The sequence below is a fragment of the Pavona decussata genome, unplaced genomic scaffold (assembly GCF_977016875.1).
Source record: "Pavona decussata unplaced genomic scaffold, jaPavDecu1.1 SCAFFOLD_71, whole genome shotgun sequence".
Lineage (NCBI taxonomy): Eukaryota > Metazoa > Cnidaria > Anthozoa > Scleractinia > Agariciidae > Pavona > Pavona decussata.
In genome coordinates, this window is record NW_028145490.1 from 1,050,258 (window position 1) to 1,076,345 (window position 26,088).

Sequence of the window (26,088 nt, forward strand, 5' to 3'; positions counted from 1 at the left end):
AGTCCAAGGTGAAAACTTGCTTATCAAAAAGTTCTGTTCTTTATGCGCGGAAATGATTTTGCAGCAATAATATTTACTCTAGCTCCGCCGCTCCCTTTCTTCTTATAAATGTAAACAAATCACGACATACACAAGAGCCGAACAATAGAGGCAAGAACACGAAAAAAAACAATTTAGTCCTTGGAATGATAACGGCTTGCTTTCAACGAGGATTACAGATTGTATCGACTGGACATCCGAGAAGTTACGGCAAATTATCACATGCTCGAGAAGGACTGGAACTAGACTACAAAACCAAAATGGCGGCAGTGGTCATGGAGAAATATTTATATGAGAGAAACATGTGGACTTACTGATGTTGATAAACGGGATAACTGGACGATTCCGCAGACGACCTTCTGATGAAGGGTTTCGATTATGCGTTTAGGACCGTTTTGCCTGCACAAGCCTTCGCTGAAGCTGTTTCTGGCCTGTGCGTTTACGTTCGTCATTACGCTATACCTGTTTTGGAGTGGTTGTGAAGTTCCTTCAACTATTACAGAAAAGAAATCGGAAGAGATAAGAGGTGTGCCGCAAGCGGTCGCAGATTGCTCCAACGTAATTACTAAAACAAGCAATGAAGAAGACGAGCGAAACGAAAGGACGGAATTTAGCGTAAATAAGCCTGCGGCAAGCGTAAACGTTTGTCCGAATATTGAGTCAATCGACGCGATCGTGAACGGGGAAAAGAAATTCGCCGCAAGGCTCGAAGGAGACGAAGCGTATGTTCCCTTTTCCTTCGTAAAGGAATATTTTGACATCTATGGCGAAGTGCACGAGTTGGATGGAAATACTGTGCTAGACTGGCGACATTCCTATTCAGAAGTGCACTCGGCTAAACCAGGCACTGTTTACGAAACGAAAGGACCTTTTCTGTGGTTCGAAACTTATCACGTCGAAGGTCGCACTCGAGTTAAATGCATTAGCGGCATTGAAGAGGTTCCCGTTTCAACGCAATGGAACCCTAAGGGACATTTTTATCCCATTCAGATAGCGCAGTACGGCCTTTCGCACTACAACATGTTGCAGCTTGACGGTGATTCCGAGGGAAAGGAGAAAGTATTCGAAGATGGCGAAAGTGTCTCTGAAGTCAACTGGAATTGGGCAACCCCACAGAACGCCCAAATATCCAACGTATTTGATAGAGAACGCAACACTCGAGTTTTCCAGTTTTCCACTGCAGGTAAGCTTACAATTATTTATTCAGTAAAATACAATTTGATGGCTTTTCTATGGAAGAAATTTCACGGATTTTTGTTGCAATTTGTCCGTGAACGCAGCGCTGCGTGACTTTAAATTGAATACGCTGCAAATCTACCAAATTCAAATTAACATCACTTGAGATTTCGCTTCCTTTCTTTCTGCAATCCGAGAACTTGGTTTAATGTCGAAAGCAGCAATTTCCTTTCTCTTGGTAATCTGTTTGTTTAGTTAATTTTGCTGTAGGCCTATTAAAATATCCGCTGTATTTTTTTCACGAACCGACAGAGGGATCTCCGGTAAACATGATCAGAACATGAAACCATTGTATTTTATTTCAATCGGATTTTCACTTCTTCAACACCTGAAACAAGTAAAAATAGCGAGGAAAGATCACTTAAGATTATCAGGAATGCAACCAGTGCATTTTAAAAGGAAAGTAGTTTTAATCCATACAGTGAACATGTAAACAAATTCCAAAATTCTTGGTCGTAGATAAGCAATGTTTATCGTTTACATCTGCCGTGCGACTTCCCTCGTGATAACTCACGCATAATTGAGGAACAAAAGTTCGAATACACATGTAAACCAATTCTCCGAAACGTCTGCTTTTCTCATTTTGGGCAAATGTTGTTTTAATCACTTTTAAGAATTCCAGATTAATATTTACTAAGGAGATTATTAAATTGTTTGAAAGGATTTTCAACAATGTAACTTCTTACCACAAATCGAGATAAATCACTTTACGCTTTCTTCAAAACTGATTTTGACTGTATGGGGTGTCCGCAAACTTAAATCGGTAATGACTTCTCTAAGCCTGACACACGGCTTAAATCATCAAATTCTTTGAGTATAGTGTTATGTTGTCTGTTTTTTGTCTAATTAGACCTGAAATTCACCACTTCGGAGTAACATAACTTATGAATTAATTAAAAGCAACTAGGAATCCCTATCTCATTGTCCAGACTTTTGATTCTCACTTGATAAATTACTTTAAATTACCCTACCTTATCTGTGGCTATATTTTGGCAGTGACCTCTTATTGTGAGGCCATTGCTCTGTTTAAGTTAGTTTTTAATCGAAATTACCTCTGGAAGTTTTCTGAACAACTTTTTAAGTAGCTGAATGAGCTTGATTTGTGTTAAGCATATTCTCACACTTGACTTTTTCGAACATCAATTCATCTTGAAATAAATTATTCATGTTCCTAAAATATTGAATAGCAGCGGCATTTGACTGTGTGATAGTCAATGTTTTGACAGGCTCACTTGGGCTCAATAAAGTGGCCCAAAATCAATTTTAAAGATTGAATGTGAAAATTATGGAGTTAATCTAACTGTTGAGTATCAATATGACCAACACTTTTACTCACAGTCAATCTACTTCATGTGTGACCAGTATTTTGGAAATTTGAACAGAGTTTTGGTATTTACATGTCAGTTTTGAACATAACCTGGGCGAGATTTCAGAGTTCCCGTCTAAATTTCCCTTAGTTGATTGACAGTTAAAAGCTATGAATTTTCCTGTACATTACAGCATTAAGTAATTAAAAAAAAAAAATCAAAATACTTGGGAAACAATCATTGTTTCCCAAGTATTCTGAATATATATATATATTTTTTTCAGTTATTACATCTTTTCCAGAATGATTTCTAGAGAAATCTTCAAGATTCCATTCAAATACCAGACATAACAAAGAGGAATTCATATAATTCTCGGAAAAACTGGTCGTGCATGACATAGACTGCCTAATAATTTTTTTCTATTAATGCTAACGAGAAAATCCTTTAACTACCCTAAAAATTTCAAGAAAATTGCTCACCAATTTGGTCACTTTTTTTTTAAATGTCAAAGAGAACTGTTATTTCTAATAATATCCAGAGACTTATCAGAATAATCACTGTTGCCAATCAGACAGAAACACATGAGTCTTCAGAGGGTTGAAGTATGGATATATCCTGACATTGGGGCAACTATGAAAACAAATTTTACTTATTTCACACCTTGGTACTTTGCTTACAAACTAAAGTAGATTGATTGATGTTAATTATGCAAATCAATGCATTAGAGATGTTCCCTACATATGATCACCGCTGGAATGGATGCGATTTCATGCAGTGTTACTTTCAAAATTTCATATTTGGTCGGCCTAGTATTTGGTACCAATATTTAGGGTGAAGAGAGACAGGTTCTAAAGCCATGTACATGCTAGGTGATTTTTGCGTGTCTGTCTGGTAATAATATTGACAAAAATTACTTGGTGCACACAGTACTGAAATAATATTCTTGTTCCCATGTTTGACATTCAGGAAGTCACTTGAAATAGAAAAGATCTAGCATATATTGCCAGAGGAGTCAAAGAATTTAGGGAGCTTTCCAAAAAAAAAAAAACAATAAAAATGGTGGATCACCGACTTAGTTTTCAAGAGAATTTGCAAAAACTGAGATTTAGGGGTCCTTTTTGTGGAGCTGATCTGTTGCCATGGCAACCAGTATCCTTTAACGTATTGCCCACAAAGTATCTTACAAAGATGTTTGTAGTTTGCCCAACTGGTAAGATGGAATATTTTTTGTAACTTTTTATCTTTTCACAAACACTACAACAATGAAAAACCCTTACGGGCCTCCTTAACCACATTCCTTTTGATTGAAAAGGTTTTAGTAATTAAGCAAATAATGTTCATTTCTCAAGGCTCCTAGCGCTTTCTCAAATATCTAATCCCCAACAGTTGAAAGGATGCATTGTGTTTTAAAATCTGACAAGTTTCACACAAAGGAGCCGCAAGACAATGCAGTATTTTAGACTGCAAGCATTTCTTATTTTGTTCCAAGAATAGCCAGATTATTGAGAACTGCGGGTAGTGGGTGGGGCAAATAAAATGTTAGAATTTCTTCTTTCTTCCTACATAGTACGCAATTTTTGATGAACATGGCTGTGTCTGTCTGTGATCAAGCAAACAAGGGTAACATCTCATCTGATTTGTTTGCAGTGCATATCAGTTTAATATTTTCATTTCAAAACTGAGAACTTGTTTCTTTTTAAGACTAATTGAATGGCTTAACTATGTGACAATGTTGTGAGGCGTGGTTTTAAATCTGTCAGGCAAGGAAGGCGTGGTGTATCTTCAATGTTTCATAGCAAACTGGAGAGCCAGGTAATAAATTTGCTTGAGTTTTATCAGTATGCTTTTCAACCAAATTGTGAAGGGAAAAAAGTGCACAGATCAAAAACAAATACCAGGAATGAAAGGGGTCAAATATGCATAACATTATAATAAAAATAACTTTCAGTCAAAACATTAAATTCATCTGAAAATAAACAAGGTGTGGAAAAGGCCACACAGGGTGTGTGATGATTTCCTGCATAGATCTGTATCAGCAAATCGTTAAATTCCAAGGCAAGCAAATTGTGCCACAGCAGGGCTCTTGTATATACTTTAATCAGCTGTTATCCTCTGTTGTATAGTTGGTAAAAGCTCTATTAAACCACTGTGTGGCTTATTTATTTCAGTCCTTAGGAAGAGGGAGTGGTTGAATAGAGAGGGGGGTGCTTGTTTTAAATGTGCCTTGAAACACATTGATTCCAGGATCACTAAGACATTAATTCCAGTGATGACACCCAGTTATTTTCCTTCATGACACTAGTAACCTAAAATATTTTGCAACTGGTTATATATATTTTTTTAATTTTGAGAAATGCCTTTCAAAATTAAATGTTAGGTGGAAAACTTTCATATCAAAGGACCAGAATTTTGAGCATATATTCTTAAGTGTACTATTTTACTAAATTGCTTGAAAATCACTAATGTCACTCTGTAACGATCAATGAATTTTTTTGATTCACAATTGCATAAATCTCTTGGCCCCAGAAAAAAAACCTTTGCCTGAAGTTTACATGTACGTACGTATTCATTGTACAGGGCAACCTGTTTTTCCAAGGAAAGTCTTATTGGAGACCATTTATAAAAAAAGTTGGCAAGGAATGAAAGAACTAGGGTGAAAATGATAAAGGAACTGGCAGAATTGGGATTTTTTTAGATGGGACAGAAATGAGGGTGAAATAGCAAGAAAAATTCATCATGTTGCAAAATATTCTTCAACATCAAAAGCCAACAGCGACCAGCATTTTATTTCTCCTTACAATACAACAAACAGGTTAGGAGAATAAAGGAAATGATCATGAGTAAATTCTCTCAGCAAGTACCATAAGAAATGTATGGGAATAGTGAGGAGAATTTGTACGTTGATACTGGGGGTTATAGTTCAGACTGATGAGCACTGCCAGGGGAGCAGCTAGTTGGAGAGTTTAAAGCCTGTAAGACCTGTTACCAGTATGGCCTCCATACAATTCTTATGTGCTGGTTGGGAGAAGCTCATCTTTTGTCATCATTTGCTATATTCTCATGAGGTGCAGGCTTGATCAGGAAGTAGTCTTTCAATGAGAAATTGGGTGCTGATAACCACAGGATAGTTATTCATCCAGGTGGTGTTATAGATTCACCAACCTCAAAATTTCTTGAATAAGCTACCCTATGTTCAAAAAACAAACACATGGCCCAGAGCGTTACTTGAAGGAGTTGACTTTTGTCACATTTTTTTTTTTTTTGGATTAACACCCCCTAGAGCTACGAACTATGTTTGGATAAACACCCAGGGGTATCGGTGAACTGTATATTTTAGCCAGTATAGCAGCTGTTTTGAGTAATTTAAGGATGCCCAAGGCTATGCAGCAGGGAGAGATCAGTGGTTTAACAGTCGGTTGGTTTACTTTACTGTGATGTGCAAATATAGATCTGCAATTCATTGTTTTTCCTTTTGAAGCAAAAATTATGGTGATACCGTATCACATAATGGAAAAAATATTGATTTTTCCGGACGAAAGATGAAAAATTTTTGACATTTTGTAAGGTCGCCGTTTGCAAGTCAAATCGATTCGCATTATTGTCAAGAAAGCGAAATAAAATTCTCAATGAATTCATTGGTGAATGAAATTGTGCTTTTCTTTTGTCCTGTCAGTTTGAACCAAACGAAAGGTTTTCAGAAGAAGGGCGAGGTGAAATTCTAGTGTAACTGTAGATGAAATTCTAAAGTGTGACCATTCAAATTAAAGCTACTGAGCAGTACTTTCCTGTGGTGCTGTTTATTATGCTCAAAAGATGGTTCTAACTTTTAAGTCTGTGATGAAATCCCAAAGTGTGACCATTCAAATGAAAGCTACTGAGCATTACTTTCCTGTGGTGCTGTTTATTATGCTGCACAAGGTGGTTCTAACACTTGTCTCTCTGATTATAAAATATCCAAATGAAATCTACTGCACTAACCAGTACTTTCCTGAAGCACAGGCTATCACGCTGTACAACTTTTGAGTCTTGATGAAATCCTAGAGTGTGTCCGCCATACAAATGAAAGCTACTGAGCAGTACTTTCGTGTGATGCAGTTTATTATGTAACCCTTTATAAGGTATCTCGAAAAACTTTTATGTCTGTGCATAAAATATCAAGTGTGACCATTTAATGAAAGCTGTTAAGAGAAGAACTTTCCTGTGGTGCCGTTTAAAAGTGATCTTCACCTTTGGAGTTTTTCATTGTTGCAGCAAACTGTTGCCATTTATTTGAGAACTGTGCAGTAATTTCCTGTTATTTTCTTTGGTTTTCTCAATATTTGTACAAAATGAAATTTGAGGGTTAAATAATCATTGTGATCTCGCCTCAAAGGCGCCAGTTCAATTATCATGTGCTTCAACGCTGACCATTAACACCTTATCTTGTTATCGCAGGTGTGAGAGGAAATCGCTTCAGATTAAGATTTTGCCGCGAAAGCGTGCCAAACGGCGCACGCGTCGGTGAATATCTGCGGTTATGTGCGACGAAATATGGCAGTCTTTCAAGAGAAAAATTACGCTTTCTCGAAAATCCTTGTTGAAAGTCTGTGTCGGTGCGACTATTTCATGTTTTCACCTGTTTAAAACCGGATTTTGTTGCGTTAACGCTTCAAATACCACTCTTGAGAATTGTACACAGATGTTTAAATTTCGGAAATTCTTGGCGTGCGAAAGGTCGGCTGGCCCTCGCCGCGTGAAAACTAACGTGAAATTGAGATGATTGTTGTTTATGTTATGGCTTTTGGTTTGGTTTTCATGGCGAGGTAAAATAGATCTGGAGAAAATCGTTGGCAAAGAGATTTGTCCCATGAACGGTTGGGACACTTGCACATAACTGGATTGGATAATTACAATACAGAATTTAATCTAAATATACTCGATATAAAACTTTACTTTAAGATTGAAAGTTACCTGAAAAAAAAAACTGCTTTTTAATACATCAATGCCGCGTTTGTAAGAGTACAATAAGTCATTGAAAGAGGGTGCAAGAATGTAACTGGTGAAAGAAATTGCGTGCTGTAAATAATTCTGCTTGCCGTTGCATCAGTCAAGAAGTGCGATGTCAGATCGAAGCGTTCCATTTATGTCGTGTGGAGTTCGTTTCGTCTAATTATCAAACATTTGTCAGAGATATGCGTTTGAAAATTGGCTGCTGTCGAATTTGTGTCGCACTTTACGTTCGACATACCCTGGCTCCAGAGGCCGGTTGTCTAAACAAATGCGCAAATAACCGCATCGTCGGAAAGAAGCAGTTTTAACGTTCTTTTGCAATTTCTTGTAAACTTTATAGTGTCGAGGCTGTTGAAAGCAACAAGAAATACAGTCGAAGCGCTCCTTGCGACCACTCTCGTGAGCGACCACCATTGTGAATCCCCGTTTGAATTGTCACCGGCCTAAACTCTGTAATCAAAAGCTCTCGTAAGCGACCACTCAAAGATTCTGATACGTATTACGGCAACTCTTTAATAAACGCATACACTTCGTGAATGCATTCTCGTAAGCGACCAGCACTAGTTACAACCACTTTTCCAATCCCCGAGGTGGTCGCTTACGAGAGCTTCGACTGTACGTCAAAAACGTAACCTTTCTTATATCCACCTGTGAAACAAATTATTCACCACATGCAATCCAAATTTCACAGTAACAGTGAAATATCGTGTCATAAATGTGGAGGGCATTAGATGACAAGCTACAGCCTTGCAAAATAATTTGTCGCCTGGTTTTTATACGGACCCGCAAATAACGGTATATTTGACCTTATAACTCCCCCGGGCCGGGATCACCGCTCAATCTAGCAACACCCAAACAGTAAATAGACAGGTCTTTATTGTCAGTGGCTTCAAACATTTTTCTTTCTTTTTGGCTGTGGTTTTAGCCGTAGGCGTGGAGGATATGTGGTTGTAAATACTTCCTGTGACTTTTTTATCATGTTAAAAATCCTTCGATAACAAGGGAATCGTTGTCTCCATAAAAATTGTTCCACCTTATTTATAACCGCTTGCCACTCAGCAAGCTTCTTTCCTCCATTCAGCTGTCATCGTGGTCACATTTTACAGTCCTAACGACTATATTTAGACGCGGCCATTCTGCAAGGATTTTCTTTTTTTTTTTTCTGTCGGGCTTTCAAGAGATAAATTGGCGAAGGGCACTTGAAGTCTTCCATTGTTTTGGGAATTCTTCAGATGCATGTCTGTGCAAAGCAATAATTAAAGGGGAGTGGAATACGTGATAAGTGTCGAGGTGAAATGCTACCCTGCGAATACGTCATGTGTTTTAATATTAAAGGTGTTCGACTGACTGATGAAATTGTCCTATACAGGTATATATTCATCGCAATGTTTGTAGGTCTTGTGAGGGTCAGTTCCTTTATACCGTTTGTAATCATTAATACAGTTTTGTGCAGACTGGCTATGTTGATAATGTTAATGGCACAGGCTCAAGGAAATCGTTGTTTTCCGATATTGTGTACGGCATGTGGGAGGGGACAGTAGGGGCTAATGTAGTGATTGTGTTTTTCTGGGGAGAGGGCTCGGTAAACAAGAAGTTTGAGTAGCCTTATTGAGTTTGCCCATAATACACTATTTAAAAATGGATTAAGAATTTTGCCAGGTTAAAAACAGGTAACAAAACGTAGAATCCACGCAGAATTAAGTATATCAAACCATATCACATTAAAGACAAGCTAAACAACACCTAGCCTGCATAGTTGGAGGGATGTTGGGCAAAGGTTGGGCGGCAGAGCCGATAGTGGAATGGGGAAGAGGCGATGACGATTTAGTAAACCCGCCCTCACAGACTCTCAAAAAACTTATCAGCTTTCAAAGTAAAAAAAACTTATCTCTAACAGAATTTGGTTATTCTTTACGTTTTTCTGCTTTTTATTTGAAACTTTTTCGTGACACCGGGTAGCTGCAATGGTTTGTCAAGTCTGCTGTACCAAGCCAAAGTACAGATGTTTGGAGAACTGTAAAGAAATGATTAAATACACTTTGTCCTCGCTTTTTCATACATCTAAAACATTTAGAGAGAAACTATGTAGACTCGGCTGTGTTACTTAACTCCCCGATTAGCATGGATTTTCAGCTTTGCTCCAAATTAAGGTCAGGACTAGCCGGGGGTATGAGAAAACTTAACAGGATTAAATGTTAATGAGGCTGTAAAGTTTTTACAGCTGAAAGATGATTGGACTCAAATCGTCTTTCAGCGACTTTTACGCCAGTTTAGCACGCTTTTATTTTGTTTTTAATTTATTTATTTAATTTATTTTTCTTTTGGGGAGGAGAGGAAGTCATTACTTTACTAATTACGTCGGAAGGTGGTGTTGTTGTGGTAATTTGTTTTTAACTCTTCTTCTTAAGTGATTCTAACTTCACGACTAATACAAACCTTAAAAGCAAGACTTCCTTTAGTTTTCATTCAGATGCGTTTTCTTAATTTTCAAAAGACATTTTCGAGGATTATACTAATTTTCACGCATTAGCACATCAGAAGTCACGCGACGACAAAAGATTCGATCAACGTAAAACTGTCCAATAAAGGACAAGAAACTTTACTGTGCTGGCTTTGAAAGAACGGTATGAACAACCTTCGAGCCACCACCCGTCGTAGGGTTTGCACTAGAAAAAGCTTATAGTGCGAGCGTAATGTTGGGTCCGTCTGCAGATTTCAGTTAGAAGACTTTGGTGCATGAGAGGAGGTCCAGATTATTTGAACTTCTTTTACTCTACTGTTCTTCTGTCTTCCGTTTGAAAATCCCGCTCACTAGGCCAGTGGAACTCCACAATAGAACATTTTGGAGACCAGAATTACTTGAAGTATGATTTCGTTGTATTGTGTTAATTTAAGGCTGTTCCAAAGGTTCGCAGGAATATTTTTATAAAAAAAAAATACTTCTTTCAGCCAAATTAAAGTTCTTTTGTTAACCCCTTAACCCGTAATTCTCCTATCTTGTCCCCATACTTTTCCTTATAAAACTACTGGGGAGAACTTATTAAAATATTAAGAAAATTCATCTTTCGTGATCATATCCTTAATTCTCATGACCTCAGGGGTTAAATAAGCATTGATATTACAAGGAGAAATTTGATGCTGATCACTGTTAGGAGTTAAAGGGTTAATTTAACAATTTCCGAAAAAAGGACAATGAAATCTTTAAATGCGCGCGAATTATCGAGGAAAATAGCTTTTATTAAAATAAAAGTTAATTAACCACTAAAGTGTCATAATCTCCAAAAGGTATGAACTCCCCACTGACTTTTTCTCGGAAAACGGGTTCATCCGAAAGCTTTTTTTCATCTTATTAACAAGTATTGTTTACATTCGAGCGTCTTGCTTGTCAAAAATTCTCATTGAGATGGAGAAAATTTGTCATCATTAAACGTTCAAAAAGAAAGGCTTAGACACAAACCAGGGCTAAGCCAGGACCCCAATAAAAGGAGAAAAAAGTAACGCATATTTTTTTTCTTTTTGGTAGGTTTAACTGGAGATGGAGTATCTCTCAACGTGGATAGTGCCACCAAGGATTTTATTTTAGCGTTTGATCTCCTCCTTCGAGGAGACGTGCGTGTTTCGGTTGTCATAGAAACAGACAATTCTGTAATGCACACAGTACATTACACCACAAACAATGATCTTGTTTCTTCGACGGATTCGGAGGTGTTTTACGGAGTTGGTCAGTGGAAAGGCTGGAGAAGAATCGTGCGCAATTTGGATACAGATTTAAGGAAAGGGCTCCGTCCTACTGATAAAAAGACCAACAAAAGAGGGAAAATATCGCTCACTGAAATACAAAGTATCACTCTTCATGGAAGAGGATCCATTGACAACATTTCATTGGCGCATACTGCTCATGCGCAGTTTTTCCTTGCCGCAGCAAAGTGGTTCTTACGTCATCAGAATGAGAAAGGCAATTGGCCAATCACCGTTAAGCGTAAAGTGATTGACGGCGTGACGCTGTCTCCTGATTGGTACTCGGCTATGGCCCAAGGTCAGGGCATGTCACTGCTAACAAGAGCCTATTTATACACGAAAAACCCAGCCTTTTTAAGAGCCGCTTTGCGGGCGACTAACCTATTTAAAATCAAGTCGAAGGACAAAGGAGTTTTGACTACATTTTTAAATCAGTTTCCTTGGTATGAGGAATACCCTACGTCACCTTCCCTCCTCGTCCTCAACGGCTTCATCTACTCTCTGCTCGGACTTTACGACTTGAAGCTCACCGCGGGCTTGCAAGAAGGCACCGAGGCAACAGAGTTGTTTGATCAAGGCATGCGCTCTTTAAAAGTTATGCTGCCGCTGTACGATAGCGGCTCAGGCACTTTCTATGACCTTCGTCATGTGACTATGCACGTGGCACCCAATTTAGCGCGCTGGGATTACCACACTTTACACGTGAGCCTGCTGTACTTTCTGTCTACTATTGACTCGGATCCTGTTCTTAAAACAACAGCAGAACGTTGGGAAGGTTACACGAAAGGAAAGAGAGCGAAACACAATTGAGCTTGTAGCGAGCCAGAAACTCTGCAGGGTTACTCAGTCTGGCCACGTTCTTCCGTGGAAAATCGAGTTTTACCTCTTCACAGTTAAAATGCTTAGTCGGCTATCGCGCAACATTTCCAGTCAAATTTTTACACTGTTAGGTGACACTTAATCAAACTGAATTTCTAAGCTATGAGTTCACGCATTCCGATTCAGGCAAAATTTTACCATTCGACTGACAATCATTCAGATTGTGCAGTTATCGTTAAACACATTGGCCAAAATTTCATAATTACAGCTAGCAGTTATAAAAAATAAATTCAGGTTTCTTAGCTATCACTTACCCATTCATCCAAAATCTCAGATCTCTATTGACACATTCAGCCACAATTCAGTATCGTAAAAGACCGTATTTCTGTTAAAACGATTGCTAGAACGGTATGTTGTTATTGCATGAAATAACACATGTACGGTAACGTAAGGTGGTATCAATGCTATTGAGTCTACACATAATGTATACGGAGAGAGCTAGTAACTGAGTGATGTTTAAGGACCTTGTAATGAGCAGTGCACGTTTGATATGAATCGTTAGTGAAGTATTTAACATCGAGTGATTTTTTTGCGTGTGTGTGAAATAGTAGACTACGAGCAGTCCATTATTTTTTCACAGAGGCGGTGTAGCGGGCGAAGCATGCAAGCGCGCGCGAAAATTTGTCTCTTGCGAGCTAATCCTGCGAGGGGGCGACAATCTTCACGCGCGGTCACTCGCACGGTTCGTTCGCTTTACTCTCCCTAAGAAAAAATAAGTGGCTTCTCGTAGTCTAAATGCATACAGATCCTTAAAGCGGTTTTCAATTGAGTGTCGAAAAGTAATTGCGCGTTTGCTTTTGTTTTGCATTACTACGCTCTGTGATTGGTTAACAAAAGTCGCGCCACTTTCTCAACCAATGGGAATCCAAACCAAAACCAATCATGTTTTGGCCGCACGCGTTTCCCGCGCTTGGCGCCAGTTACATGTATTTGCTTCGAATTCTGATTGGTTCGTTGTGTTGTTTACATCTGCTCTGATTGGCCAGAGTAATTACTTTGGTTTTGGTTTTACGACACTCAATTGGAAACTGCTCTAAATGGACCTTTTATATCATGCATCGTCCTTACATTTTCCGTTTACGGTTTGGGATGCTGACATTGTACGAGCTGAATAAGGGACCGTATTGCGATCATCTACTGTAGTGTTTCGTAAGTCTCCACTATAGATAACGTTGTCGAAATTCTTAGTTGTCTTCAACAGTTTCAGGGCGAGAAAAAACCTCCAGCCACCCTAACATGCACAGTTTCGCTCGTCCCTTTGTGGACGATAGCGTAAAGCGCGGCAAAGAAAAGCTTACCTAGTTTCAAATGGAAACGAATTAGTGTGAACGGTACTTAATGTTCATTCACTTAGTCATCGTCAGAGTTTAAATTCTGCGTTTCTGTTCAGTAGTTTGCACAGTGGGGCATGGGATCTTCAAGGGAAGGCATTTATCTCTTAAATGTAGGTGACAAAGACATACTCTTCGTGGTTGCCGGTTTAATTGCAGCTCGAAACAAATACAGAATAATTCCAGTGCATTTCCTTTTGAATAAGAAATACACAGTTTAATTTTCATGAGAAGCCATCGTTTTGTTGATTACATTGGTTTTCTCACAAATATACAGTAATATAATTTATTATACAGATGACAAATAATGTTAAATTTATCTCATCCGTATGTGATCTTGTTATAGGATTCATACCGTAAATGGAACATAGTATTTCTTAATTTAATCACAAACACCCGTGTGAATTTCCAACAAGAGAATCATCCGGTTTGTACAGAAAGCGAAACCTTTGAAAGTAATGCTTCCAGCTTGAATAAAAGATCTTACAGCGCGTTGCAGTTACATTCTAATTTATCGTCTCTTGGGTTGAATGGGCTGCCTAGTTCTTAGGCCTCTCTCTGTCCCTCGTCTCGGTCAATCCGTTTCGTATCACGTGGTCCGTTCGCCTTGGTTACGTCACCGAAACGAATTGGTCGTGAGGGCCTGGGAGAAAGCCGTACAGGTAGGCAATTGAATGGGTACGACTTTCATTCCGTTTCGAGACGTATCAAGTCTGAATGCTAGGGAGCATAAAGTGGCCCCTTCGTGTGTAATGCTCAGGCGGCCTGTTGCCGGGACGGACGAACAACGACGCTTTTTATTGGTTCATTTCTATTTTGTAGCGGGGACAGTTTGAAAGAGCAGTGGTACACCCAATGCGGTATTGACAATTTGGTCACTTTTTTCCCGCTTCATAACACATTCAAACCAGCTGAATGTCATTAACCTGTAGCGGGAACAAAATTTTGTCCCTGGAACAGATGTCAAACGAGTTGAACTGGCCCAGCAACGTGTCCCGAGACCGCGCCTCAGGACAGGTACATACTCCCCGGGTAGTGTATAGTCGAAGTGTGGAAATCTTCCAAAAAGTGTCAGTTCATACGTGTGGAAGTTGATAAACGAGCCAGAGGCTCATTTTTAATGCACGCGCCGGGGGCTTTTGTTACTACGGAAACGACCGCAGTTTTGTCTCCAGTTACGGGCAAGGGTTATTTGCATAATTAAGTTCACACATTCTTTCGGACGCCTTTTGGACAGGGGAAAACCGCTTCTGTCAATGTAGAAATGTACAACTGGTGAATCTTAGCAGATATCTCGAGTTAATTTATAGCAAAACACTTCATGGGGTCAGACTATATTTGGTTAATCCTTCCTCGTGGTAAATATGAATTCGGGAAGCGCGCTTAAAGTGAGTCGTTCTTCGTGGCTCTCGTGGATCGTACCGTCGATCTCACCCTCTGTTCGAAGGATGATTCATCGAATTTTCTCGCCCTCCTTGGATCCGCAGAGAATATGGTTCGCCTTAAACGACGAGTTTTGCGTGACTCCTCCGAGAAAATTCTGCATTAATTTTATATTTGACATGTTTCCCGAGGAAGTTTGCCGCGTAAACATTGTTGACCTTCAGGACGGAAATGGCGGGCCTGTACCTTTGTCGTGGTTTAACAAGGGAGCCAAAGCTGCCGAAACCCTGTATGCTGGTACTACTTTCGCTGTACTCGTTGGAAATCTACGCCGAAAAAAACCCTGTCGAAGGAGAATTTTTTAAATGTGAGTTCGTCCAACATTTGAGAAAGGCACTAAACAGAGCAGACTTGTTGTCTCGAGCCTACGATCGCGAATTTCAGAGTTCTATTCTTGACTCTACTCTGAGAAGTAACGAAAGATGCATCAATGCTATGGATGATCTGGCCCCAGTTGATTTCAAGCCTGAACCTTCCTCTGTAGATCTCTCGAATTGCTCTCTGGAAAGCCCGCCAAAAGCCGATGAAAGCCCGCCAAAATGCTCTACTCCTTGCATCTCTAGTAATTCTTCAACTTTGAGTTCACCTGCGTCATCTTCATGAATAGAACCTTGGGAAAAGTGGGGTAAGTCGCTTATCCTTTAATTTTTTAAAACTATTGGTTTTTTTTTCTTATTCAATTTGTATTGGTTTATCAGATTAATTAATTTATCAGTCATTGTAAACAACAACAACAAAAGTTTATTTCCTTTTCCAAAGCTATTCTGTAACTTATTTGGATTTTGCTTGAGTGGAGGAAATAATCTATAGTACAATTAATTTTTATTTTATCACGGTCGACAATGGGTGACCCCAATTCTAACTTTGTGTTTACATTTGGCTGCCTGTGCAAATGCATGCGGAACAAAGAGAGCCATTTTGTTTCTCTTTGACACAAATTTACCTCCTTTGATGCAAGAATCTGGCCTCATTTTCAGGTGAGACATATGGTCTATCAAATTGGCATGTCAACGGCACTTTTTAATCTGTTATTACTATTACTAGTACAGTTGAACCTCCCGTAAGCGACCACCCATAATGTCAAGGATATGTGGTTGCTTACGGGAGGTGGTCGCTTACCAGAGGTCAGACCATGGGGGGGGGGGGGGGGGGAGGGGGTCTAAATTTCCGGTAATTTACGTATGGTAATTGCGGACACCTAACCCTTTTTCCAGTGCTTATCGAAACCCAAAGTAAAAATTTTACTTAGACTGCCTGATTTAGGAGCAAACAGTAAACGGCATGTTTGCAATGTTACATTTCAAGCGTAACACATCAACAACTTTGGCGTTTGTTTGTTACATAATCCAGTTGACGTTATTTATCGCCACAATTTTTCTGTTGGATAATACAAGGTTGAGAGAGTCATCACCGGTCGTGCATGTACATGCATGCTATTTACAAGATAAGAGAGTTTCTTTCCTATAAGGGATTCAACCTGATTAAAGTTTATTTCAGTGTACACTATAGTGTACGTATATGTTATCATTTGTTTCAATGTCGGGAGACTAGCTCCGGCTGTGAGATTTTAATACGGCATATCCGCTGTAATGATGTGGGCCAATATGTTATAGTCAATTTCCGCCCGTGAGAGAAACAGCAGATTGTGTGTCAAGTGGTCGCCTACGGGAGGTTCCATCTATAGTGATTTGACTCGAAAACTTTGGTATTTTGAAAAAGTGGTCGCTAATGAGAGGTGGTCACTTAAGAGAGATGGTCGCAAAGGGAGGTTTGACTGTATATATAATACTGCTATAAATGCATGCTAGCTAGTTCTTGTTTTCTAAGTGGAAACATGTAATTGACAAATTCCCAAAGCAGCAAGGAAGCAACTAGTCTGTGTCAAGATATTCCTGGCTTTCAAGTTGCTCTTGTTGAGAATGCAGCCCCAATCAGCTAACATGCATAGAAATTAGAGCAAATAATCTAATTGTTTTAGTATAAATCTGCTAGTTGTTCAAAACTAAACAAGTAAATTAATTATATCCTCGTCACAGACACTTCAAAAACGCGACGAAGAGGCCGCCATTTTGTTGAAAACCACTACTCACTATCTATAACAGAATAGATAGCAAGTAGGGTAGCCAATCAGAGAATGGCATTGGTGATAGAACACTAGTAGATTATTTTATACTTATCACTAAATAAATAACTGTAATATCTTATTATCACAATTAGATGCTAAACATTACTAAGAAACTCACAAAATCCATGATTGTAGCTGACATTACTGTAGCCACTGTCCTTAGAAGTCCTCCCAAGGACACTTAAGACTAATATTTTATAATATAATGAAGGTCTGTGGGCAAGCTTTCCTAATATGAACAAAATGTGTTTCCGTCTTAAGGAAAAGCTTGAAAAAGCTAATTACAAATGTGAACAGGCAAAAGGACACACTGAAAAACTGAGTGGAATTCTTGTGGATGGACAAACCTACACTGTGACTTTTAAAGGTAGGAGATTGAAATTCGTCAAAAATTGTTGTTATTTTTTTCTTAACTGTATCTGCATGCTTATGTGTCTGGTTATAATTTAAATTGGGAGACACTGTGGTCGGATACTTAGCTGGACTGCTATATCAAACTTTATGGGTTTGAGCTCTAGCTCTGGTATTGGCAATTTTTATCCTGGGGGAACCCTGCGAAGGAATAGAACCTCATAGAGGGGGGTGGGGGAATAGTAGAAATACCCCTTGCGGTTTCATGGTACAGAAATCTAGATCAGCTTGGTGTTTACCACTTCACCACTTCGCCTGATAGAGACTTTAACTTTATTACTGCTGATTATTATTAACAGTCTACAATGTTTGATGAGTGAAACTAAATAAAGAACAGCAATAATTCATTAATAACAATTTACTTAAGATTGCTATATTAATAATATTGTTTTTTGCAGGTATACTGGACTTAAAGGCATTCTATCTGCTGCTTGTGAAGGACGATGATGACAATTTTAAACTTGGCAAGCAAGGCATTGATGTTGAGTTCTGCTTTATATGCAATACCATAAAAGTATGTAGATTATTTAACTTAGAAGGTATGTGTTTTAACATTGTTTGCATTATGGTAGTTGTTAGTTGCAAAGTAATGAAAATGTTGCATCAGGAAGACCATGTACTTGTAAACTGTTGGATTTGAAATCTGGAATTTCGTATATTCCACCCAACCACTATCTGGATTTGCTTCAAGTTCTACTCCTTGACTGTGTTATGTAAATGGCCAACTGGCCAGCTTTCTACCTTTTGGAATTTTGAATAGTTTTTGTTTAATTTGCAGTATTTGTTTTTATCATTTATACTGTCTCCAACAAGCCCATCTGAGCGTTAAATCAAAAGGATAGATTTACGTTTGTTCAGTAGCACCTAAAACCATATGCACATTTGTTTCTACGCATTTCTATAAAATGTACATAAACCTAGGCCAATTTGTCAGGCTATCCTCTCCTTCAGGGTTTACAGGGGGCGCGCCCAAACCCTGAGGTGACGATAGCCGTTTTGTTTTTTGTTGTTTAGTCATTATCCAAATTAGTCTTTTTCAGTTGACTTTTGTTTTTAGAAAATGTAGAATAAACCTAGGCCAATTTGTCAGGCTATCCTCTCCTTCAGGGTTTACAGGCGGCGCGCCCAAACCCTGAGGTGACGATAGCCTTTTTGTTTTTTGTTGTTTAGTCATTATCCAAATTATTATTTTTCAGTTGACTTTTGTTTTTATAAAATGTAGCATAAACCTAGGCCAATTTGTCAGGCTATCCTCTCCTTCAGGGTTTACAGGCGGCGTGCCCAAACCCTTGGGTGACGAGAGTCTTTTTGTTTTTTGTTGTTTAGTCAATATCCAAAATTAGTATTTTCCAGTTGACTTTTATTTTCATAAAATGAAGCATTAATTCTAGGCCAATTTGTCAGGCTATTCTCTCCTTCTGGGTTTACAGGCGGCGCGCCCATACCCTGAGGTGACGATAGCCTTTTTGTTTTTTGTTGTTTAGTCAATATCCAAAATTAGTATTTTCCAGTTGACTTTTATTTTCATACAATGAAGCATTAATCCTAGGCCAATTTGTCAGGCTATCCTCTCCTTCAGGGTTTACAGGCGGCGCGCCCATACCCTGAGGTGACGATAGCCTTTTTGTTTTTTGTTGTTTAGTCAATATCCAAAATTAGTATTTTCCAGTTGACTTTTATTTTCATACAATGAAGCATTAATCCTAGGCCAATTTGTCAGGCTATCCTCTCCTTCAGGGTTTACAGGCAGCGCGCCCATACCCTGAGGTGACGATAGCCTTTTTGTTTTTTGTTGTTTAGTCAATATCCAAATTAGTCTTTTTCAGTTGACTTTTGTTTTTATAAAATGTAGCAAAAACCTAGGCCAATTTGTCAGGCTATCCTCTCCTTCAGGGTTTACAGGCGGCGCGCCCAAACCCTGAGGTGACGATAGCCGTTTTGTTTTTTGTTGTTTAGTCATTATCCAAATTATTATTTTTCAGTTGACTTTTGTTTTTATAAAATGTAGCATAAACCTAGGCCAATTTGTCAGGCTATCCTCTCCTTCAGGGTTTACAGGGGGCGCGCCCAAACCCTGAGGTGACGATAGCCGTTTTGTTTTTTGTTGTTTAGTCATTATCCAAATTAGTCCTTTTCAGTTGACTTTTGTTTTTAGAAAATGTAGCATAAACCTAGGCCAATTTGTCAGGCTATCCTCTCCTTCAGGGTTTACAGGCGGCGCGCCCAAACCCTGAGGTGACGAGAGTCTTTTTGTTTTTTGTTGTTTAGTCAATATCCAAAATTAGTATTTTCCAGTTGACTTTTATTTTCATAAAATGAAGCATTAATCCTAGGCCAATTTGTCAGGCTATCCTCTCCTTCAGGGTTTACAGGCGGCGCGCCCAAACCCTGAGGTGACGATAGCCTTTTTGTTTTTTGTTGTTTAGTCAATATCCAAAATTAGTATTTTCCAGTTGACTTTTATATTCATACAATGAAGCATTAATCCTAGGCCAATTTGTCAGGCTATCCTCTCCTTCTGGGTTTACAGGCGGCGCGCCCATACCCTGAGGTGACGATAGCCTTTTTTTTTGTTGTTGTTTAGTCAATATCCAAATTAGTCTTTTTCAGTTGACTTTTGTTTTTATAAAATGTAGCAAAAACCTAGGCCAATTTGTCAGGCTATCCTCTCCTTCAGGGTTTACAGGCGGCGCGCCCAAACCCTGAGGTGACGATAGCCGTTTTGTTTTTTGTTGTTTAGTCAATATCCAAAATTAGTATTTTCCAGTTGACTTTTATTTTCATACAATGAAGCATTAATCCTAGGTCAATTTGTCAGGCTATTCTCTCCTTCAGGGTTTACAGGCGGCGCGCCCAAACCCTGAGGTGACGATAGCCTTTTTGTTTTTTGTTGTTTAGTCATTATCCAAATTATTATTTTTCAGTTGACTTTTGTTTTTGTAAAATGTAGCATAAACCTAGGCCAATTTGTCAGGCTATCCTCTCCTTCAGGGTTTACAGGCGGCGCGCCCAAACCCTGAGTTGACGAGAGTCTTTTTGTTTTTTGTTGTTTAGTCAATATCCAAAATTAGTATTTTCCAGTTGACTTTTATTTTCATAAAATGAAGCATTAATCCTAGGCCAATTTGTCAGGCTATCCTCTCCTTCAGGGTTTACAGGAGGCGCGCCCAAACCCTGAGGTGACGATAGCCTTTTTGTTTTTTGTTGTTTAGTCAATATCCAAAATTAGTATTTTCCAGTTGACTTTTATATTCATACAATGAAGCATTAATCCTAGGCCAATTTGTCAGGCTATCCTCTCCTTCTGGGTTTACAGGCGGCGCGCCCATACCCTGAGGTGACGATAGCCTTTTTTTTTGTTGTTGTTTAGTCAATATCCAAATTAGTCTTTTTCAGTTGACTTTTGTTTTTATAAAATGTAGCAAAAACCTAGGCCAATTTGTCAGGCTATCCTCTCCTTCAGGGTTTACAGGCGGCGCGCCCAAACCCTGAGGTGACGATAGCCGTTTTGTTTTTTGTTGTTTAGTCAATATCCAAAATTAGTATTTTCCAGTTGACTTTTATTTTCATACAATGAAGCATTAATCCTAGGTCAATTTGTCAGGCTATTCTCTCCTTCAGGGTTTACAGGCGGCGCGCCCAAACCCTGAGGTGACGATAGCCTTTTTGTTTTTTGTTGTTTAGTCATTATCCAAATTATTATTTTTCAGTTGACTTTTGTTTTTGTAAAATGTAGCATAAACCTAGGCCAATTTGTCAGGCTATCCTCTCCCTCAGGGTTTACAGGCGGCGCGCCCAAACCCTGAGGTGATGAGAGCCTTTTTGTTTTAGTTTTTTTTTTCACGTAGGGCTGTCACCTTGACGTGGTGGTGAAGCTTGAGTGTCTCAACTGCCCCAAGAACATGTTCCCTGGGGCTTTGGTCCCTAGTGAAGGTATTTCCTTTGGTTTTTTTAACGGAAAGAGACCAGACTAAGTACAGCCTTAAATCTAACAGGGAGTTCTGTGTTATCCAACCTTTCAAACATGTACAATATTTGCACCAGGTTTACCTTATCCATTCTTTATATAGGCGGTTGAGGGCAGCAGTGTTACCCTCTTGAAGGCTGCAGCAACAGGCGTTATTGCGGATGTTAGCGAGTGCACAGAAATTCTAAGGCAGATTTGTGAAGTGTTGTTGTTTATGCACAAAAGAGGATACCTGCACAACGACCTAACAGGGAACAATGTCGTTTTGGACGGTGCCAGCCATAAAGCTTTCGTTATTGACTTTGGCAAAAGCAGATAAATTGCCAAGGCGAAGCTGATGAAGCCGAAAGTCAACATAAAGGATGCAGCGAAGAAGTATACACACGCAGCGCCTGAAATTCACCGAGGAGACAGGCAGTCGACCGCTAGCGACGTATATTCTTTTGGAGTGCTAGCCGTGAAAGTTTTACAAGATGGGAAATTTGTCAACCCTGCCTTGAAGACGGGCACCCAACGGTAGTTTTCTCTCAGATCCTTTGAAACGCAATTTTTGGCTATCTGGAGCGCCTTTAAAGCTCTGTAGGTTCATTTCAGGCCACCCTATAATATTTTTATCTCTTTAGTCATTCTAGGGGAACTTGAGTCTTTTCGAAATTCCTAGCGCATTTTTGTTTCTTTCCCTCAAACCTTAGGTCTTATTTCCTTTCCGAAAATCTTAGCTGACCTTTTTTCGGTATCCGAAACGACATTTTTATCTATCCGAAAACACTAGGACTTAAATTTCCCGTATCACGAACGTTCGAGGTGAAAATTCCCTTAAGAAAATTGTAGGGGATTAAGGACCTTCCGAACAGATAATTTACCAAAACGATCCGTTGGGTGCCCCTGTAAAGAGTCCTGCAAAAGGTGTCTCTCATCTAATCCGGGAAAACGCCCGAAACTCGAAGAAATTTTGGAACACATCACAATTTAACACTCTTTGAACGGTGTCGGGTCGTTTCGCTGCAAAGTCTGTGATTATTTCTCGTTCTTAAAGTGAGTTCGGGTGAAAAATATCTCAGCTGTTTATTCGTTTCACAGTGTTTGCATGAGGAGTAAATTGAATTCAAATATTACAGAATATGTCAATTTTAAAACGTAGCGAATCGACTTAACTGCAGTGTAGCGAAATGACCGGTCAAGGAAAATTAATGTTCACTCACGGAAATTTAGACTAGTTTAGATTTAGCATTTCTACACTTGAATCGTTTTCACATGGACCACTTAAAAACTTCATTGAGATTAATAGAAGTTGAATTTGTCAGTGTAAACAATTTGTAAAGAATTTTGACCATTAATTGCGAATTTCGCACTGTAAAAAACGATTGCATAAATGGCGCCGAAATTTAATAACAATACGTTAAAAAACCTTAGCCGCCTTCTTTTGTTTGATTTCTCTCATTAATGCGAAACTACGGTTTTCTGACGTATGGTTATTCAAATTCGGCATAATTTAATAGTCCGGATTCCTTCGCTTGTTGTAGTAAAATAAAATAGAGTTTTAGGGTGCGTTCGATTGACCCTATTCCGGAATAGGAATACATACAACGATGACAAGAAATCCCCCCCCAAAAAAGGTTTTAGGAGTTACTGGAGTACAAGACCGCTCTTAAATTCTCATGTGTGAGCGATAGTTTGCAGAATTGGCCTCCCAAATTTCTTAAAAAGAGAAATTTAACAGCTCTTCCGCTTATTATTCATCCGGAATAAGGTCAATCGAACGCATTCTTAGCCGCCTTATAATGAAGAGAAAACTAAGAGGCTTTTTCCCAGTTAGCCGATAGTTTCGGCTGTGTCACGTAAATGTATGTGTCCGCATTTGTTTGATTTATAGGACGAGTTACCTACGCCAACGTTTGCCGCGAGATTGAAGAATTGAATACGCAAAACCAATAAAGTGAGCACTTGGCCACTCATTCAGGCAAACTGATATTTGTACGGTTGTTGTACAAGGATTTCAATTTAGCGTGGTTCGGGTTTTGTCATACGATGACAGAATTTAATTAAAAATCACAATGTTGACAGCTACAACACACGTATCATAGTCTTCAGGCGAGAATATCCTTCGGAGGTCGAAACAAAAGACTCGCACCTAAAGGCGATCTTAATCCGCCACAAACATCCGAAGAACGCGTCTTTCAAAGGCGTCGAGGTCCTAAAATCTGGCCTCTGGCTTGTCAGTCCATTTTTATGGCGAGATGAGTTTCAAAGGGTCTGAAAGATTGAAACTGAAAATAATACGAAACAAACATTCATACAGCGTTTACTTGGCATCACTCTTTTGCTACCGAAACGAGAATCTTGATACATTACAGCTGTGACTCGTTCCGATATCATCATAGGCTTGCCATCCGCTGGTTCGATAGACTATCACGGGCTGTGTCCGTTACCGAATTGGGAGGGCGGTGTCTTGAGCTCTTTAGACGGAAAAAAAATATAACTATGATATGGTTTGATATGAAAGCACAGTACACCACAAAATGTAACATGGTTAACCTGTGGTACCACGAGAACAAAACAGCCACAAGATCAAGAGGGAACCGCAATGTTCTCACATCACTCTTTGAAAGGAACTTAATTTTGAATCGTAAGCACTTGTGGCCTTCATAGTTTATATGAGTTTCAGACCAGTCACTAGAAATTGAAAACTCCTATGTCGAGATAGATACCATAATTAATAAAATGAAAGATTAGAATTCCGACCGAAGTTTAGTTAGACTTTGTCTTACTTGCTACACTTCGTTATTGTCTAGTTTTCCTCTTCACACATTATCATTGTTATTGCTGTTAACTATTTTGTGTACAGTCTGGCTTGCCGCGATTAGCTCTTCGCTATTTGCAAGCCAGCCTAGTTATAACTTGAGGTTCTGTTATGAATAAATAAAACTTGAAAAACTTGAACCACGTTACGCTCCGTCGGGTTGCTGACCAGTAAGGCGGTAGGCTCATTAAGCAGGGCGGAAGAAGGCGGAGTTCTGGGACAGGACAAGAAGCTCGTGAAAAAAGTTCCGAGGTGGGGGGAGGGGATTATGTCGTCAGACCCTTTCGCAATATTCGCTGATTGATTAGCGTATTGCGTAACAAGAAAACGGGTCAAGTCTGAAGAAGAAACGTGAAAGGACTGGCCAAGCCTTAGTACGCATGCTCCGTGTCTCACGCACCAACGACTTGAATAACTTTTTAAGGACGGTGCCTACTAATTATGAAGTATTTTTGTGTGGTTTATGAATATACGGGGAAAGCAGATCTCAACAAGGACTACTGAAATCCAAAAAGGAAATTGGGGTAAACTACGCATTTTTTAAAGTTAATCAAGCAACAATTATTTAAAAAAAAAAAAAAAAAAAACAGTAAAATACAAAACAATATATGGCGGTTTTTTTCCCCAAATTGAAGCTTTGTTCTCTCTGAAAAATACATGGCTCCCCCCAATTTTCTTTTTGGATACCAAAAGCAATTGCTGAGTTCTGCTTTCTTCGCATAGTTTTATACCGCGCGAAAATATCCCTGTGTTAGTGGGCACCCCCCATAGGAAAACCGAGCATGTTGAGTGCGCAGAACGTGGACACGTGGACAAAAGTAGGCACCGTCCTTAACAAACACTGCCAGTCTAATGAAAGCAAATAAAAAATGAAATTGGTGTCTGATATTGCCTCATTGTCTAACTCCTCGTGATTTGTCTGGTCACGTAAAATCATTCTACTCTATTTCCACTTCTCAACCGTTGGACATAATAGAAGAAATATGAACGCAAGTGTGTCTAATTTTCAAAAGGATTTTATTACAAATCCTTACATTTACAAGAACGTTATAAATAACATTTATTTACAAATCACTTCGTCGTATCTCTTCCGTTATGAACGTTTAGAAATATATCAGATATGGATACTAAAACTACGATAAATGTCGTCGGTATGTTTACGTCAGCTCTACAAGAAATCTCTGCATCAACATTGAAATTCTCCGCACTTGTTATAATAGAGTTCTTGTTTTACCATCTGGGAGAATTACAAAGTTGTTACTTGACTGTCAACACATTGCTTTAATATAGTGATAGCCAAGACGCAGTTGAAATCTGTTAAGTCCTTTAAAATGGGAAAATCGGTCATAATTATGTACAATATGAGAGTCGACGGTTTCAATCCTCTGTAAAGCTGATCAGTTCTATGGGTCAATTTAAGAAACCTGTCCCAGTCATAAGACTGCAGCCTTCGGTAGCAGAGGGTTAAAATGCTTGTTGTTTGTAATTTTTCCAGATGGCTGTCAATTTAGGAAATGGAAAACATATACCTCAAGATCTACAAAACAAAATGTATTAAATAAAATATATCAACACTTTCAATATAAACCCATTAGATTTTAACGCTCGTTGTTTGTTTGTTTATTTGTTTAACTCGCACTGAATATGAAAGAAAATGACGTCGAACTTCGCGGTGAAAGCAATGCGTTCAAGAAGCTTTAGTGTTCTCGTTCGATCATAAAAAAAATCGAGTGTAAAAATTACATGTAAAGTAAATTGCCGATTTACGAAAAAAATATAAGAAAATCACCCCCTTTTTCGAAATTCCCGCTTATTTCAATCTC

At 39.0% G+C, this 26,088-nt stretch overlaps 2 protein-coding genes and 1 long non-coding RNA gene across 3 annotated transcripts; all 3 read left to right on the forward strand.

The window, feature by feature from the left end:
- The first annotated feature begins 289 nt into the window (after positions 1-289).
- On the forward strand, positions 290-12,597 carry LOC146477214 (D-glucuronyl C5-epimerase B-like). The gene is made up of 2 exons (XM_085113665.1): positions 290-1,222; positions 11,095-12,597. Exons 1-2 carry the CDS (start codon positions 418-420, stop codon positions 12,117-12,119), a joined length of 1,830 nt encoding a protein of 609 aa, XP_084969791.1. The 5' UTR covers positions 290-417; the 3' UTR covers positions 12,120-12,597.
- A 4,039-nt stretch (positions 12,598-16,636) lies between these two features.
- LOC146477215 (uncharacterized) lies at positions 16,637-18,878 on the forward strand. The gene is made up of 2 exons (XM_085113666.1): positions 16,637-17,454; positions 17,897-18,878. The coding sequence occupies exons 1-2, from the start codon at positions 17,322-17,324 to the stop codon at positions 18,136-18,138; spliced, it is 375 nt and encodes a 124-aa protein (XP_084969792.1). The 5' UTR covers positions 16,637-17,321; the 3' UTR covers positions 18,139-18,878.
- Positions 18,879-21,106: 2,228 nt separating this feature from the next.
- Positions 21,107-22,465, forward strand: LOC146477216 (uncharacterized). The gene is made up of 3 exons (XR_014865383.1): positions 21,107-21,431; positions 21,569-21,981; positions 22,372-22,465. It is a non-coding gene; the product is annotated as an uncharacterized LOC146477216 (long non-coding RNA).
- Positions 22,466-26,088: the final 3,623 nt, after the last annotated feature.

Excerpts from the sequence above, each read along its gene's own strand:
- LOC146477214 (XM_085113665.1), top strand. The coding sequence starts at position 418 with ATGCGTTTAGGACCGTTTTGCCTGCACAAGCCTTCGCTGAAGCTGTTT. Across the intron at positions 1,223-11,094 it reads TTTCCAGTTTTCCACTGCAG|GTTTAACTGGAGATGGAGTA; the intron begins GTAAGCTTACAA and ends TCTTTTTGGTAG.
- LOC146477215 (XM_085113666.1), top strand. The coding sequence starts at position 17,322 with ATGAACAAAATGTGTTTCCGTCTTAAGGAAAAGCTTGAAAAAGCTAAT. Across the intron at positions 17,455-17,896 it reads CTACACTGTGACTTTTAAAG|GTATACTGGACTTAAAGGCA; the intron begins GTAGGAGATTGA and ends TGTTTTTTGCAG.